At 32.4% G+C, this 18,778-nt stretch overlaps 1 protein-coding gene across 4 annotated transcripts in view; it reads left to right on the top strand.

The window, feature by feature from the left end:
• Positions 1-18,778, top strand: part of Lrp1b (LDL receptor related protein 1B) — a 1,779,935-nt gene that overhangs the window by 1,722,376 nt on the left and 38,781 nt on the right. For 3 of the 4 annotated variants that reach the window (XM_078017329.1, XM_078017328.1, XM_078017330.1), the window contains exon 85: positions 15,049-15,223. In XM_078017329.1, the coding sequence (XP_077873455.1) occupies positions 15,049-15,223 (175 nt within the window). Of the gene's footprint in view, positions 1-13,247; positions 13,317-15,048; positions 15,224-18,778 lie in introns of those variants that run through there. The other variant, XM_078017331.1, reaches the window with a different exon arrangement.

Raw genomic sequence — 18,778 nt, 5'->3', positions numbered from 1 at the left:
ATGTGAGATGCTCTTCTTTGGCAGCATAATAAGTCTGTGGACAGTGTCATTAAAATGACAAATCCAACAGAGTAATAAATTTAGGATCTATTAGATGTGAGTCGGCAAGGTTCAATGAACCTGATGTTCTGTCAAAATTGTATCTAGCATATACAAAATCTTTTCTCTATAAATGAAGGAATGACAGAATGGTTCATTACAGTGCCTAATTAAAGGTCCATTAGTGGGAGGTAAAACATCAGTTCTTAGTTGTGCTGAGTAAAAACATTTTACAACTCTAATAGCAATATAAAATCCTGAAGTCTGAAATGCAAATTAATTTTAACAGCAGCATCCCAGGAAGGAGAGACAGAGATAAATAATGGCAAAACTGAAATTAAATATTTTTTAAGCAAGTTGTTCAGGAACAAATATAGCTACATTTCACACTATTCTGAAGCAAGGTTTTCTAGGTAAGTGAAAACAAATAAAAAAGCATAGCAGTTTGCATTTAAACCAAGGTGTTAAGTGTGAGGTCAACAATATCTGAGGTTATTTGTAATTAAATGATAATAACCTTAGGGCAAAAGTGCCCATTAGAACCAACTCAATCTGTGTCTAAGAACAAGATAGTCAAATTAAATAACAATCTGCTCATCCTCTCATTGAGAGTTTTGAAGTCCTCTACTAATGCGCTTGGGAACCATTATAATTTCAATTAGAACTCAACTTATTAGAAATGCACCTGTATGGCTTACTCCCACTGGTTCCAGTTAAGTATAGACATTAAAAAACATCTCTAGTTTATAAAGTTAGCAGTACCTGACAAAAATCCAAAGATATAATGTGCTGTAATTGATATTAGAACCACCATCTGTCAAGTAAGTTAGAAAGAGTTAAGCATTGTTGATATGGGACTACTGTATTTGCTGACATAGTGGGATTATTTTTGGCATTTATCTCTTTGTCTTCTTAGATAGCTTTGTTCTGTCAGTCAGTTGGTCAGTGTACATCTCCAATGTTTATCGAGAGTCTGTCTTTATGTTAGGTATTAAGACATAGTCATGTTAGAAACATTTCCTATTCTCGAAGAACTTTCAGTGTATTGTGTGTCTCAGAAAAGGAAACAGGTTATTACAAGACAGTTTAGTGAAATATGGAGGTTACAAAAACCTACAGGAAGAATATGAATTTCAGCCTAAAGGGGGGATTTCTTAAAGGAAGAGATGTCTGAGTCCAGAAAAAGAAGATAGTTAAATGAAAAGGAGAAATGATGAAGGGAAAAAAGCACAGAAGGGAACACTTTTGGAATTTATCTTTTCTCTCTTATTTGACTTTCCTGGGGGTAGAACAGCAAGTCAATTAACATATACTGAACTATCAATGTATTGCAGGGATACATACCATGCTCTAATATTTTGCCTATGAATGTGTAGTATTTCAACAAATACTCAAATAACCCTTTGAGATTAATGTTACTAATATAACTTTGAAAGTACCAAAAAAAAATGAGATTAAGTGGTTTTCCTAATCTTTCACACTAGAGAACATGTGAGCCACAATCTGTAGCCTTGTGGATCTGACTCAAAAATTATGCTTCTAAAGGCAAATTGTTCTGCCATTTGATATTTTTCCCATCCTATTGCTTCTTTGATAGGGTCACTATCAAAACATTCAAAGCTCAAGTGGCACATTGGCTCAATCTGGTCTTTTAATTATCCACTCTATTAAAAAGAGGTAGTAATAAAATGTTTAATCTTGGGCTGCTTATGTCTATGGCAGGGCCAAGTAGAAGAGACCAAAGATTTTTGAAAATTACTAAGAACACACAATAGAACATTTGCAGTTGCTCTTATTAGTATGAAGATAAATTTCAACTGAGCTTTCCTATTCTCCTGAGGAATCCTGATATGGAAATTGAAACTACCAGTGGATTCTACTGTCACATATAACTAAATAGAACCAATAACAATGATAATAATAAAGTAATCTAGAGATGGTTTAAAGCATAAAAAAGCTAAACATTTCTTCAGTGTTTAAATCACAGTTGGAGTAGCAAGATATTTGAAGCCCTGTCTACTTAGTATCCCCAAATTCTTTTGTCTTGGTGAACAAGAAACCCTTCAGGTAATTATCACTCTCACTTGGATTGCTGCTACACATTCTTCTATGCCTGGTTTCTCCTATTGTTGAAAATCTGTGTATTGCCTCCCAAATGCACCCCTAGTACCTCAGTTGATTGACACATGAGAGCCTCCATGCCAGCTCAGCCTTTCTAATCCCCATTTTGTCTTAGCTCCTCTTTGAATCTCAGCTAGAATCTCAGCTCTTTTTTTTTTTTTTGGTTTGTTTTTTCGACCACACTGTGTCATATTATTCACCTTTTTGATTGTCTGCTTGGTTAGAACATAAAATGGTCAAATTGTTTTGCATACCTCATCAATCTTGCAAGTGTACCCAGCATGTGGAATTTAGATATTTGAATGTATGTAAACACAGTTTTGTTTTGTTTTGTTTACTGAAAAGATCCCATCCAATTCAAAGAGCAGGGCAAATTGTGGGCCATCTTTCCTTTCCAGCTCATTTAGATCTAAGGTCCATGCTTGTGATTTCAGTTTGAGTAGTCAAAAAACAGAATTAGGTTTAAATTTATGTGTATGAAGGAAATGGACAAATTATTTTTTTTCATTTGATAGTGGTAAAGAATGGTTAGCTAAGGGGAAGATAATGTGATTATTGTAGTTATTCTTTTACTCTAGATTTCTTAGAAGAAAGTGACAGAGTTTTAAAAATATGGTTGAAGACAATTTTGATCCAACAGTAAAACTAAAATTACTGAAAATGGATATTTCCTATAACAGCATGCCTTCATTTAAATGAAATGTAAAAATAATAAGAGGAAAACATTTTGGGCAAATGTGATAATATAAAAATGGAATTTATTCAAAAATGAGATAGATCTTTTGAAACAGTAAGCCATATGTTAGTCAAACTACACATTTTTATTATTAAAACTAATTTATTCAATTGATATATTTTAAACACTTGAATCATACATTAATCTAGGTATTTAGGATATGTCAGTATAAGGTTTCTGTGAAGACCTGTCTTTTACATTCTATTTGATAAATAGAAAATCAACTAAAATACCTTTTTACATTGAGAGAGACAAAACTACAACTTAGAGTAGTATAGTCAAACGGATCCATGAAGGATCAAAGTGGACTTTGTTTCATAATTGCAGAAGTATACCAGTATGTTTTATGCAATTAAGTTTCAAATTCCAACAGCAAATTCCAATAGTATATTTGTAAAGTTAACTATCACCTCTATCTCACATATCTTGCATTTGGAATTTTAGTAATTATGTTTAGCAATTTCACTAAACATCACTGGAAACCATCTTTAAAGATGCTTAATCACTCATGCAGGCATGACAGCAGCCATTTGTTTTTATGCAGCTTCACTTGATCTAGAGACAACTCTGATATCACAATACCCTCAGAGCAGCATGTTATCCCTTGCTAATGCCAAGATCATTTCATCTTCTACCTTTGTGTCATATTAACAGCAAAGACAGGTTTGATCTCTTTCTATCCAACTCAGAAAGAAGTATATACAAATTAATACAAAGACAATGAAAGGGCAGTCCTAAGACCACTTGATTAAAGGCTGAAAATAACCTGTTACACAAGTACCAGTAACCTTCTAAAGAACTGGCTTTGAAATAAATTGGCAAGTGCTCCTTTAGAAGCTCCCCATACACACTAAAAAATAATGCAAAGCTTTTCATTGTAGAAACATCCATTATGATTCTGCTGTACTTGGCATTAAGCAAACTGCATGAATTCATGAATAATTATCTACAAACAAAATTGGGTATTTGAAAACAATATAGTACATAAAACATGCCCAGACCAACACATAAAATCAAATAAAAATATTTACTGGAAGCTTACTTTCAACCAAATAAATTGTTTCTAGTTAAATTCCTCTACTATTACCATTCTTAAAAACAAACATAGCTGGGCATGGCGGCACATGCCTATAATATCAGCAGCTAGGGAGGCTGAGACAGGAGGATCACAAGTTCAAATCTAGCCTCAGCAGTTTAGTGAGGTCCTAAGCAACTTAGCAAGGACTTGTCTCAAAATTTAAAAAGAGGGGAGGTTTGGGATGTAGCTTAATAGTTAAACATCCTTGGGTTCAACACCTGGTACAAAAAGAAAAACATCAAATATAAATTGAAGAGTGATTTTTTTTAAAGGTAGTGATTTAGCCATTACACACCTATAATCCCAGTTACTTGAGAGGCTGAGGCAGGAGGATCACAAATTCAGGGCTAGTCTTAGAAAGTTAGTGAGACTGTGTCGCAAATAAATGAAAGAGCTGGGTTTATAGTTCAGAATGCTTGTCCGGCATGGGGAGGCTCTAGGTTAAATCCCAAGTTCCACAAAAAGAAACAAAACAAAACAAAACAAAAAGACAAAGAAAAATTTAAAATATTAACTGACATGTTTTGAATAAGATCCCTTGAGTAAAAAAATCTTTAAATGCTGCATATAGGTAATAATGAGTGTAATGCATTCCACTATTGTCATGTATTTAAAAAATAAATTAAAAAAAAAAGTACACACTCCTGGATCTAAAAGCACCAATAAAGAATGATGGCCCCCGCAAAAAAATCTTTAAATGCTTTGAAGAGAAGAAATATTTTTCCTATATTATCATTAATATCAATATCATATCCTTCATGTTTAACAATTAAAGATGTTAGCACCATTAATTAGTATTATTAGCCTATCAAGCAAAAAAAAAAAAAAAAAGAAGAAGAACCTTTTTGGTAGTTAATATTCTGCTAGAAATATTTTCTCATTTTCTATCTAACCTGATTATTGGTAAGAATGGCAAGAGAGATTATGAGCCAGTATGCTCTCTTCAGCAGAATTTAAAATTCCTGTGTCTTAAAATTAGGGCTTCTGAATCCCATAGTTTAAAAAAATAAAAAATAAAAAACCCCACGCACAGAAAGAAGAATGATTTATAATGTACCCTGTGGTTATGTAACCCATCAAATAGAGAATATAGCAGGTAGAATAAATCTGTAAAATACTTTGTTCAATTTAATTCTCATTAATGTAAAATTATAAGCATTATAAATCTGATTTGATAAAAATATATATTTTAAAATTTATTAACTTTTCCAACACATGAAATAACAATAAAAATAGCAAAATTAAGTAAAAAGGGAATGCCAGAGATATCCAGTAGATTTTTATTACAATATAAGTGCTCAATTTTATATTGAAAAATTACCCTTAAAAAAAAAAATCCATCTATCCTAGGTTGCCTCATAGGATCACATACAACTTTAGTCTGGGACACACTGAGAATAGAAAGTGACTTGTTTTAGAATAGCACTGGAAGATTAGTTCAAAATTCAAGTGTCTAAATTTTAATGAAAATCTGATTTTCAATTTAGTGACTAATTTGAATTCTGTTTTGAAAATTGAAAGAGTCTATACTAATATAGACTGAGGGCCATCAGTCCTTAAAATTGAATTGATAGGAATGAATCAGCATAATGGCAGAAACACACAAAAAAATGTGTAACCAGTAATGAATGACATCTTATGTGTCTAGCCATCCGTCTATCATTTTTGCTCCTATTGTCTGTTTGCAAGGTACAGGACTGGAGGAAAACTTGAGAGAAGACACATAGAAGTACATAAGCATTTTGATTTGAAAGAAGGAAGAAAGTGAGAATTAGAGGGAGAAGAAAAAGAAAAAGGATAGTAACGAAAGAGACAGGGAAAGAAAGATGGCCAGAAGGAAGGGAGAAAGAGAGGGAGAGCTAAAGACAATGGTAAGACAGAAAGAAGAAAAATTGGGCAGACAGGGATGGTGTAGTTGGGCTTTATGTTTCTTTCCACTCAGGCTAAAAGATGATGACAGTAACTTTTTTCATGATGCACCCCTCTGAGATGATCTTTTCCATGATTACCTTCTATTCAGAGTACCCTGCCTGCCATTTTTTTATGAAAAACTTCCCAGTTTCTAAAAATGTGTTATTACTTTTTGCTCTGAATTACCTTTTTTAAAAAAAAAAAAAAATAGTTAATTGTATTGGTTAATGAAAATGCCCTTGATCTTGATTTTTGTCAACCATGTTAGCCCTGAGGATTGCGTTTTCAGCACTCAAGGGTCATGGAAAATGCTCACACAGTAAACATTATTAACATAGAGGATACCAATAAATGTATTACATTAAAATTTATTGAACCTTAACACAGACTCAGTGTTCTGATGGAGAATTCAGGGCCTTACTGGGACAGTGCTTTGTCTGTGGTCACAGAGGTAGTGCCTACATCTGCATACTTCCTGCTGTTTCCTTTAAGGCCATCATATGCTTACTCACTTACTGCTTCATCTGATCATCCATATTTAGCTGTCATCTGCAACTCAACTTGCTCACAAGTCTCAAATTACTCTCTATCACTTTATAAATAGTTACTTGCTAAAGCTGTTTATAACTAGTCTGGTTTAAAAATAGACACTCAAACCAGAACATTGATTCTAAGTAAAATTCATGGATATTTAAACAGTTTTCTCTGATATTGGAAAAAAAAAAACATTGTCACTATAGTCTTACGGGTTGATATTTGACTATTTCTAAAATTACTGATACTATCATTGTTCATATACATTTTGCAACAGCAGTCTCTCAAAAATCTAAGTGCTGATTCTTTTTAAATCTCACTTCAGATGCTGCTCACTGAGATCAAATATTTGATAATTTAGATTTCTGATAGTAACATTTTTCCTCCACCTGTACACTCAGGAATGGCACTATTTTCTCAGGATAGGTTTTTATTATTTCTTTTTTTTTGTCTTTTCTATAGAAACATTTCAGTTATAAATACTATTTTAGTAATAAATTATAAAATGCTAATTTTCTTAAATACACCATCCTGATGAAAATTTATCAGCTCTAATCAGAGTTTTCACAAATTTTTCCCCTAGTGAATATTTAATTGGCATACCTAGATTTAGTGTTTGCCTACTTTATTAAATTTATATCTGAAATTAGAAGAAAGATTTTAAAAATATGCAATAAGTTTAATTATTAAAATATCTTAGGCTGTGTAAATTATCCAAGGAATATAAAGAAGGATAAATTTTAATATTTTATAATTCTGGGTTTTTTTCTTTAATTTACTGATTTAATCCTTCAAAGACAACATTCAGAATTCTAAGCAAATTTGTCTAAGTTAGTTTTTGTCTTTTGCCTGCTAAGCTATTCTATGTGGAAAACCATCTCTTGCTTGATGCTAGGTATCTTTAGGGAAGGAAACACCACCATCATTGTTGTTAACATATTTAAGAATCTCAACACTTTACAAAATACCTTCCAAATGTTTTCAGCCTAAATTAAATGTAAGTGAGTAGTCATGATTCAGGCGTATTTTACTTAGTGATTTCCTGGCTGTTATTTTGTTTTTGAATGTATCTGGGATGACCAAAAGTTGATCCTGCATGTTAATGAATAGACCATATCATGTTTCTTTCATATATGAAAGTTTATGCAGTGAAGAAATGATAAATATCCAAATATCCAACGTGGGTTGGGATAGGAGTATAAGAATGTCACTTGAAATCTGAACCTCTGGCTTAGGTGTGAGGTTGTTGACTGGCCCTGAGCTCTGAGATTATAGGGTTTGGTTACATTATGCAGATTTTCTTGTGTCTTCTGCTTTTGCTGTACTTTGAGATTTTCACTGGTGATTAGATACTAAGACATCTGATATGGGCCACTTTTCGTTTCAAATACACACAAAGGAAAAAGAACAACAGAAATATTCAAAATGTTTTACAGAATTTTTTCTAAGTAAGCATATGAAGTATTGAATAAGAGAAATCATAGTTCATTTATGAGAATTAGGCCAATTTGGGTTTGAAATTCCAATCTCCTTTTTATTTGTGTGTGATCTTTTACAACTTGATTAAATCCTCTGAGCCTTGTTTTATTCACCTATAAATGACTGATAACATCAATAATGGACATCTATTCCTGGCATGAAGAAAAGATTTAACATGTTTATCAGCAGCATAATCATTATTTCTACCCTTTTACTCAAAACAGGTTATAATTGGCCTTGATGATATAAAGGGGGCATTGTTCATGATCTCTGAGTGAGGAAGCCATCATGACAATCTTGGCATGATTTAGTTTAAGTACCTCAGTGCCTCAGTTCATACATGATCAAAATATATCCTAGAAACAGTAATCAAGTAACTCAAGTGAGTCCACATTTTTAGCATGCAGAAGTGCTAGACTTCCATGTCTCTCATATTTTGGTTATTTTTGTTTTTCTCTTAATAAGTCTTCTGGTATAAGTGCTCATCAAAAATACTATGGTTGGCTGTCCTAGAAATTCTTCTTCATTTTATAAAAACATGGAAGCTGCTATAAACCTCTCTGGAGAGAGAATACCAACAGAATTCATAGAACCTACTGCTCCTAGGACACACCTAAAGAGTAAGGGGAATGCCTACGAGTATGCATTGTGGCATTTACCTAGTCTTCATGTCGAACGTGATCTTATCCTCCTTTTAATTTACTGTTTTTATGTGTGTGTTTGTGTGTGAGAAATCCTAAATGATCAAATGCTCAATTAATCATGAATCAAACCAATTTACAGAACTAATTTTTTAAAGGCCAGACCAAAATTCAGTGAATTAGAACAATTAGTATACATTCATACAGTTCTATAATTAGTTCCCCTTGAATAACTGGACTGTATTACTGGTCAAAGACTCTCCAGGTACCCCATTATTTTTAACTGAATAGTTTCAGCCCTGTTTAGTTAGTATTGTTTCAGTTTGGTTTTCTTTTCTTTTAATTTCACACTTCACTAACATAATTTGAAGAGCCCAGTTGCAAATATAAGTTAATAGCTAAATGCCTTGGCAATTTCTTTTCAATAGAAGGGAATATTTGGAAAAGTAGTTAAATACAGTGACTTTATAAATATCTGGCTCACAATGAATACTCATAACTCTGTATATACCTCGACACATGTACCTATTTTTATGTAGTCTATTATGGTGAATGATTACATGAAGAAGTGTTTCCTTGAATTTCTCATTGTTTGAAAAGGAAAGATTGAGAAATAATTAAAAGAAGGACGGAATGCAATAATGACCTCCCTTGAAAATTACTTCATTTCTGTTACAGAGAATAGCCGTTCACTTATTCTCCAGCTAGGTAAGCTAATTATCATATGAATACTCTGCAATTATACATTCATCATTGTCCTTTCCATTACGTGATTATTTGCTGCTAGTAGGTAGCTCTTATTGTAATTGCCCTACAGAGATTATAGCAACTTTTATATTGTGACTATAAAGTGTTATTATATAATTTCATGATAATCACTACTGTCTTAGCACATATTAATTTCATTTCCTTATTGGTTCATCTTATTGTAGGCAGAACACTTTAATTGTTAGACCATTCAGATCAGTAAAATGCTCAAATATTATGATATAGCACATCCCATAGAAAGGTAAACTTCACTTTGTTGATAATAATATGTTTAAGCTTTGGCCAAACATTCAGATCTATTTTGATTCCTATTTTCTTCTTGTCTTAACTTTACAATGGTCAGCTCCCTGGGAGCAAGTGTCGAGTCTTGTGTTTCTAGGCTCTCACTGAAGTTCCTAGTATACAATTATATGTATGTATATGCTCAGCGAGTAATAAGTAGTAAATCCCTCACTTCCATTTCATCTCATGACCAACTTGATCATGTTGTTTAAAAGATGATAGGCTATGTTGTTCTCTCAGTTTACATTTCCATAAATTTATGCTTTTCCTTCTTGAACACTTATTGACCAATCTAGCTAGATTCTTCTATTTTCAGAGTCTTCATTCCCTCTCTTCTATCTTCAATTCCTTCCCTATTTTATTCCTTTCAACAACAAAAAATAAATAAAATTATTTCTCACCTATATTTTTTCTCTGATCTGTCTTCTATCAGTATAGTGTGTTTTTAAAATGTTTTTGTAATGAAAATAATTACTAAACTATATTAAAAATTTGAAAAGCAATGTTTTTTGTGTGAAAGAGGAGGGTATGGTTTTGTATGTGTGTGTTTGTGTGTGTGTGTGTGTGTGTGTGCGTGTGCATGTGCACATAATGCCAGTAAATAAAAGGCAACACCTTTGCCACAAACCTTGATACTAAGCAACCACCAACATATCTAACCCCGATCATTTTCCATTTTTTAAAAGAATTCATTGTTTTTATTTAGTTGCATCTACTGTTTCCTATTCAGCAGCATTTCACTTAAGAATAATAAATATGAAAAAGAATCAGTATGCTATAAAATTGTGCAAAGGTAAATTCCTAGGAACAATTGATACTTCTAATAATAAATGAATCCTTAATAAAATAAATACATATTTTGCATATGAAACTGTGATCATATCTTTTAGAATGATTACATTTAAAATGGTTTTAAAGCATTTTGGGTGCTTAACTTGGTAACCTTCATGGAATAATTATTTTCTAGTGTATTGGGACATGGAAAGTGTTCCTCAGGAAACCCCAAGCTACTATGTTACTTCAGACTTTACTTGGTTAGTAGCACAATCCTAAGAATCAACATGAATAATTTCAAACCAAAGAAGCCTTCTCATATGCTATTATTCATATTTAGCTAAATTAGTAAACAAATTTATGCTGGATTGGAAAGTGCTAATAAAGTATTCCTTTAATTAGATAAAATCTAAAGTGATTCCTAGAATTTAAATATGAATGTGTAGTAATTATTTGAGATTTGCAGACAGGTGACACTGATGAGAATACAGCAGATATTTATATAATTTTAAGGAGATGCTTGTAATTCAAAGTAAATTATGACTGAGGAGGGAGATATTAAGGTGGTATTCCAATAATTGATTAAGCATTGCAGTCATGATATTGAGACAGTTGGAACAGAAGCTAGATTTTGGTTGAACTGCACAATTTTAAAATACCACCATCAGATCCTTCTGATTCTTTCCTAGACTTACATGTAGCATGTGTCATGGTAATGCTTTTAAAAGCAGAGAATACTTTGCTTTCTAGTTTACAAGTATCTGATACTTGTTTGGTAGCCTAAATACCAATCACTAAATTCCCTTATTAAGTAAGATCTGCTTTCTCCTGTGTTCATTAGTCTTGGAGTTGAAAGTAAGTGTAAAGGATTTGAGACAAAAATAAAATAAAATTGGAAAGGAGGAGGAAGGGAAGGAGGAAAGAAGCAAAATGGGGAAGAGGCAAGGACAGTAATATGTAATTGAAGATTTAACTCTAGAAACCAAACAGGTGCAGAAAGCAATACAGCAAAATACATAGCTCAGCAGTTTCCAGGTGCTTCAAATCTTAAGCAAAGTAGCAGGAGATAGATTTTCACAGATAGGCTCTGGTGAGCATATTTACCAGGGCTGGAGTACAATAAGCAACTCTGCTCCTGAAATTCAACTCAGCATAGATTGTTAAGCATGGAACTGGGGGAAAAAAATGAAATGTCTGGGCTGGGGATGTGGCTCAAGCGGTAGCGCGCTCGCCTGGCATGCGTGCAGCACATGCCTCAGCACCACATACCAACAAAGATGTTGTGTCTGCCGAGAACTAAAAAATAAATATTAAAAAATTCTCTCTCTCTCTCTCCTCTCTCACTCTCTCTTTAAAAAGAAAAAAAAATGAAATGTCTTCCAATTTCAATATATCTAGAGAAAGGTTCAGCTCTCAAAATGATTTCTGCCTTTTTAGAAGGAGAATGTTGCTTGACATAACAACATGAAATTTATAATTTACACTACACTTCATTGAAGTGTAATTCTAATATCACCTTATTCCACTATTTTATCATATACAAACACTTCTTTCTGCTCTTTGGATTTCATTTTTATGCCTTGAAAAATAATATGCATCTGATATGCTGAGGAAAAAATATAGCAATAAGGGTGGGAGATTTCCTTTAAATATAAAAAGTGGGCCATGAATTTTTAAAAATAATGAGTATAAAGAGAAAAACTACTTAGACTAATTAGCAAAATAAACTAGAACTGCAAAAACATGCTAATGTAATTAATTTTCATTTAAGTTGAAAAAACAAGTTCCATTGAAGCATATGCCAAAGATCAGAAAACCACAAGGATACCATATAATAAATTATCATTAGGTAACACATTGATGTAAACCAACATTAAGGTCAAGAAAAATCATTCTCAGCACCCTAAATCCTCCCCAATGTTCTTCTTACTTCTCCCAAAATAATTGGATGATTTCTCAAACCATTGATATATTTTGCCTTTTGTACTTAATGTAAGTAAAAGTTTTGCCTTTTGTATTTCATGTAAGTAAAAAAAAAAATGGTATGTATTTTATGTTTCTAGCTTTGTTCTCTCAATAGTGTTTTGGGGAGATTTCCCCATATTGTTGTATAGAGAGATAATGTTTCATTGTGTTTGTGTGTATAAGTACATTTCATGGTATGAGTGTATCAAAGGCCATTCATTTTTCTTGTTGTATAATTTCTAAAATGTGTGCTCAGCATATTCAATATGTTTCCTATACATTCAAGTATGCTTCTCTTTTAGGCATATGTGAAGAGTGGTAGTGCTAAGTTATTAGGTGTGGGTATATTCAAGTTCAGCAAATGCTTCCCACTCTTTTCCCAATTTGTTGAACCAGTATTCATTGCTACTAATAGTGGAGGAATGTTTGTGCTATTGCTTTATTGTCCATTTGCTGGGTGTGGATAGTATTCCATTCTAGTGTTAATTTGTTTTTCCTTGATCACTTATGGATAGTGTACATTCTCACATCTTTTAAAGCTTCATAAAAGACATTTAATTTGTGCATAAAAATTACTTGTATTTTGCATATTGTAGGTAAGTTTTTAACTTTGTTCTTGAGCATTCTAGCTTAAGTGTAAACTGTTTAGTTTTGTGGTATGCTACTGGGCAGTCATTAGCCTTCAGAATGTTAACTCATTTTTTTTCTACATTCTCAAGTTTTCTCAGAAATATAATCATAAAAGTAAAAGATTTTCAAAAATTTCAGATTAAAAGTTTATATTTTGGTATGATTATCAGCTTTAGCCAAGAAATAAGCTAGTTAGATTTAATCAAATTCATTTATAATAGAACTGTGGCAAACTAGAACATTCTCTCCAGATCATCATTTCTTTCTTTCCCAACTTCCTGAATTCTAGTTCCTTAATGAGTGTCAAGGGAATCATGGAGGCCTATGAATGATAATCTAGAAATGGACAGCAGGAAAGGTATTGAAATTTTGTAGCATCTGCAGATAAAACCCCTATATTGTTCTAATTATCCACCACATCAAACTTTGAAGATGACAGAATGAAATTATATTGGAAAGATGCATTAAGACATTTGTTCTATCAGACAGCTGAACCAAGAACAATAGGTGAAATTTTAAAGAGATTACACATTAAAAGAGATCTTTGTCATTAAGAAGTGTCTAGCAACCTACCTAATGAAGATTGTTCTTCAGAGATTATTTTGCACTGAATGACAGTCTGTAGTAGATGATCACATAGACCTCTGTGAAATTACTCTTCATTAAAACAATACAATTTATTTGGTATAGCCTATATCTGCCAAGCTAGAACAACTACAAACCCACCCAAAAAAATGCACAGAGACAAACACTGACTTAATTTTTGGACCTCCAAGTCTATAACGTTTTGAAAGCGCTACTTTCCTTATATACAGTCGAAACCTTTATTAATAGGCTTAAATATTGAATCTAAATGAGGGTGTTTGGCATAATATAAGAGCAAGAATAAAAATGCTTGAAATAAATTTCCATAAATATGAAGCAAAGCTGTCAATAAGTGTAATATCTGTCTGATTTAATAAAGAACTAGATAAACATAGAAACATGAGAATCATAAATGATGTTTTAATTTTCTACACCAACCATAATTGTCAAACATCAGGTTAAAGTTTCCAAATTGAGATTTTTATCTTAGCTAATCTCATTTAATATTGCTTCACAGTTATATACCTAAAGGGAGATTGCTGCTTCTAAGCACAATGTCTAGGATCAAGTTAATCAGTTCTTTTGCTAAAATTATTTGTATTATAAATTTTGATGTTTTAAATTTGGTGTTATATTTATTATAACTAGTATACAGACTTGTCTGCTTTTCAGAAGACTAATTTAAAGTTAGAATTGCTGTTAAATTATTGAATGTCTTTTGCTACATTATGCATATTTTCCAGATATAGAAATGTTTGGGGAAAGTAGTCCTTTATCATTGAAAGAAGAAAGTTGATCTGCAATGCCCAGTCAGAAACATCTTTTAAACAAGGGGCTTAGATTACAGGGCAGTTTCCCTCTAGCTGATGGGTAGATTAACTATATCACCTTTCAGGGGGCCAATAGCATAGATGTCTACTAACACTTCCCACCCTTGTTGGATCAGCTAGTTTCTAGTTCTCTTTGAATTTTTGGAGAGGCTTGGTTTGCCCAAGCTTTTGGAAAATGCATGAATTTTGGTACCTATAAAGAGAGGCTTCTTACCCCAGCACTAGGGCAAGGAGCAAGGGTAGAGTCTTCCATTCACCATATGCTACTCTGTTCTCTGGATTAAAAGAAGTCGGAGGGGGCAAACATAAATGACATGTAAGGAGACCTTGAGCATTTCAGCTCATTTCGTACTTTAGTTATAGTGTTCACTGAAAGAAAAATTAAGCAACTCTCTTTTAAGTTTTATTATTCAGAACTGAGTTTGTCACCTAATAATTTATCAAGATAACCCTCTCCTTTTAGTCAGATTGCATGATGCCTAACTTGGACAAAAGATGAATCAATAGCATTATTAGAGAAGACTAGTTGCATATTATTATGAGTTGCTTGTATAAATTATTTTACCTATTTATCGACCACTTTTAAAATATGAAATGAAATAGTAACATTTCTTCCATGACTGAAGAAAAATGTCTTTTAACATAATTTGGTTGTTTGGTTATACTTTTTCCTAGATGTGTGTCATCACTATTGTGTGCATTCTGAATCATGTACTATCGGGGATGATGGAAGTGTTGAGTGTGTCTGTCCACCACGCTACGAGGGACCAAAATGTGAGGTTGACAAGTGTGTAAGATGCCATGGGGGACACTGCATTATAAATAAAGACAATGAAGATATATTTTGCAAGTAAGTGGATATGCAAGTTAATCTGCAATAGAGTATGAAAACCATGTGTATTACTTTTGTTCTCAAAATCTATATATGGCAATCATTGTATTTTATATTTGTCTAAAGATGAAGTCATTTCAATTAAATACAAATTTACTCCAAACCTGCTATAAGCATCTGAAGAACATGAAAATCTATCATTTAACAATATTCCTAAGAGTAAGTAAAAAAAATAGTGAAATGCAACATATTTTCACAAATTTATGTGTAAAATTGTTCAATTCATATAGTTCAGGCTTTTAATTCTTTCATCATTATTAACTCAGTGAGTGAGTTAGCATTTCTACTGATATAAATCAATCTTTGGGAGAGAAGCCAAATACCTGTATAATGAAAATAAGCATTACCCCCCCTTTTTTTTTCTCAATCTGCCTTTGAACATTATGGTCCAAAATAAATAGAGGGAATAATGTGTTCCTGGAAGCAACTACAACAAAATGTCCAAGTTTGACTTCTCTTACATTGCCTTTTGACCTTTGGCTTTGAGATTAACTGAATGGAAAACAGAACATAGTGGCTAAAGGGTAATGCCATTCTGTTTCTATCATGAAACAAGTTTATGCTGCAGAGGTTAGAGATCAATCCTCACTCCAAACTACTTTTAACAGCCTTTTAAAAGAAGGGCTTATAAAGTACTGGATTCTGTCACTTGCCTTGCTTAGGAGTAAAATAAATGAGAATATGAGATAGATAGCATGCTATAAAGAGTCCATGCACAGATTCCACTGGGAACTTGAGGAGGGTGCCACATGAGTTATGTTGCTCTCCCAAACAAGGCCCAATAAAATTTTATTACAGACAGAACCAACGTTTTCTTTCTTTTTTATTTTTACTTACTCTCTTTTTAGAATTTAATCTAAATATGATTTGTGTTTTATTTATGAATAACATTTACTCAAAACAGGAAATTGGGTCATTTGAAAGTACATTATTTTTTAAGTAATTGAAAATATGACTTATATATAAATGCATGTCTTTAATAATTACATAAAAGCAAAACATGCTTTCATATAAACTACCCAAATGGTGATTGTTTATTAAGCTCATCATTTGTTTGTGAGAAAACTTAAGTGGGATGAGACTTAATTTCAAATAGTAGGAGTACTTTTTCTTCATGTCCAGTGTACCTTATCCAAATGAGCTGTAGTACCTTCTTTAAAATTCTGTTCACTTACGCGTGGAATCATGGCTTTAAACAAAAAATTCATGTGCAAGTTGCCTTAGAAAAGCTCATTCAGAGATAAACACCTTGTGTCCATTGTAAAGAAATTTCATAAAAGTTAGGAAGGGCAGGACTTGGGACCCATTGATGAGAAACTGGCTTCTCCAAACTGGAAATATGAGATCCTCACAACCCTAGCAGGCTATTGAGGCCTAACATTATAGTTCTCATCTTTTAAAAGATCTTTTTGGAAATGTTGCCAACAGTGAATAAATAGTGGAGCTTTAAAAATAGAAGTACTATAGCACTTAATTTATCAGAGTCTACATAATATTTGAGCATGAAATTCAAACAAAATACTTTGTGTATACGAAAGTATGTTAGATGACTTGGGGCTGGGGATGTGGCTCAAGCGGTGACATGCTCGCCTGGCATGCACAGGGCTCTGGGTTCGATCCTCAGTACCACATAAAAATAAAATAAAGATGTTGTATCCACTGAAAACTGAAAAATAAATATTAAAAAATTCTCTCTCTCTCTCTCTCCTCTGTCTCTAAAAAAAGAAAGTATGTTAGATGACTAAAGTTTGTTTTTATTTATCTGACATCTTTCATCTTAGCATTAAAATGAAATTTACATGAATTTTTGTTTCATAGGTCAAAAACAGATACTAAAACAAAATTCTAGCAAAATGTTCTGTTTTCCTTAAGTAGGAAAATTCAAGCCACATGTGCAGTTGTGATTATAAATAGGCACTTGTGTTTCTAATGCAGAGACCATGAATTAGGACAGGTACTCTATCAGTACAATGTTTAAAACACAGCTAATATATTTTTTTTCTGGAAATAGAAGTAAATATTGGAAAAAATCTCGATAATAATCTTGATTATTCTAAATAATACCTGTTTGATGTCTACTGTCATATGAAATTTCATTTTGTGTACTGGATAACTTGTAATTAAATTTTGGAAAGTAATATATCACAAGCTTAACACGTGTGTGCATATTTGTGTGTATTGTATATGCCTCCAAAGGAAAATTATTTTGAAAACTGACATATACACTGTAATTTTGAGGCATTATAATGATTTTAATAACTTTTGTTTTTACATTAAAACTATCCACACACTTTTCTCTTTAATTTTGAATTCAAGTGAATTATTTAGAAGGAAAATTAGACAACATTTTTCAAACTATTGTAAGGGGAAATTTAAAATCAGTTATTATTATCATTATTATTTTTGATAATGAATTTTGGTATAAAGTTATCTTTTTGAGTAGAAAACCCTTAATGATCTGCTTTTCTTCTTTGACAATGTCTCTTTGATAGAACAAGAAAATACAACTTTTTTCTCTGTTGATTATTAAGGAGGTTGGGCATGCAAGTTGAGGAAAAGCCCCTCAAACTCATTTAATATTTCAGACACCAATACCACTGACAGTGTAATTGATTCACTTTGCATCCATATTAGGATGTTATTGTAAGTTTTGAAAAGTGTATATTTTCTGTTTTGTCTGAGAAATGTTAGACTGCCCTCCTCTTCCCCATGATGGCTTCACATCTCACACATAATTAACTTAGCCTGTCCTGTTCATGGTGAAAAGAATTGTGGTTCTTAAACCCAGGTTCTTCAGAAATAACTTCAAATTAAACACCTGCAAATGTTATAAGTAGCTCAATACATTTCTGGAAATCATACAAGTCACATAAGTTTAAATGCATATGGACAGAATAAATGAAGACCAGAATTGCCAACTATTTTTTAAGGCATTTTATTGATTTTGGGGGATTACCTTATAATGGATGTAGTGCAACAGACATTCATCCTGCAGAGGATTAGAGTGATCAGTCAATGATATTATATCCTGTTTTTTAAGGTAATATCCAGATTTTATTGTGATACCATGTTCCACTGGCAATTCAGATTTAGTAGGATCACACGGTGAGAATTATCAGTACAATCTCTCCAATTCCAGTTTGAGCCAAGGTGTATATGATTCAGTTACAATTACTTGCCATGAGTTAGAGTAGGATCTTTGGTAATTAGGAATGTTGTTGCTCTTTTCACTGTCGAAGCCAAAATTTTGTTTAAAAATATGACTTGGCAGAAAGATATTTTAATATTTTTTTCTATTATTGTTAAGCTAATTTTTTCCACTATAATAACATAGTATTTATTGTTATCCCAAAAACATGATTATGAATTAGAATCATTTTGGTAAATGTTTCAAGAAAGCCTGATTCGTTACTTTCCTACAATATTGCACATTGCTTTTATAACATTACTGTTTATATTTTCAGTGAACTGCTCCATTTATCTGTTAGAATGAAAAGAATTTAGTCAGTGACA

The sequence above is a fragment of the Ictidomys tridecemlineatus genome, chromosome 7 (assembly GCF_052094955.1).
Source record: "Ictidomys tridecemlineatus isolate mIctTri1 chromosome 7, mIctTri1.hap1, whole genome shotgun sequence".
In the NCBI taxonomy this organism is placed as follows: Eukaryota; Metazoa; Chordata; class Mammalia; order Rodentia; family Sciuridae; genus Ictidomys; species Ictidomys tridecemlineatus.
The sequence above is the reverse complement of the archived record's forward strand: the minus strand, read 5'-3'. Positions and strand labels throughout refer to the sequence as shown.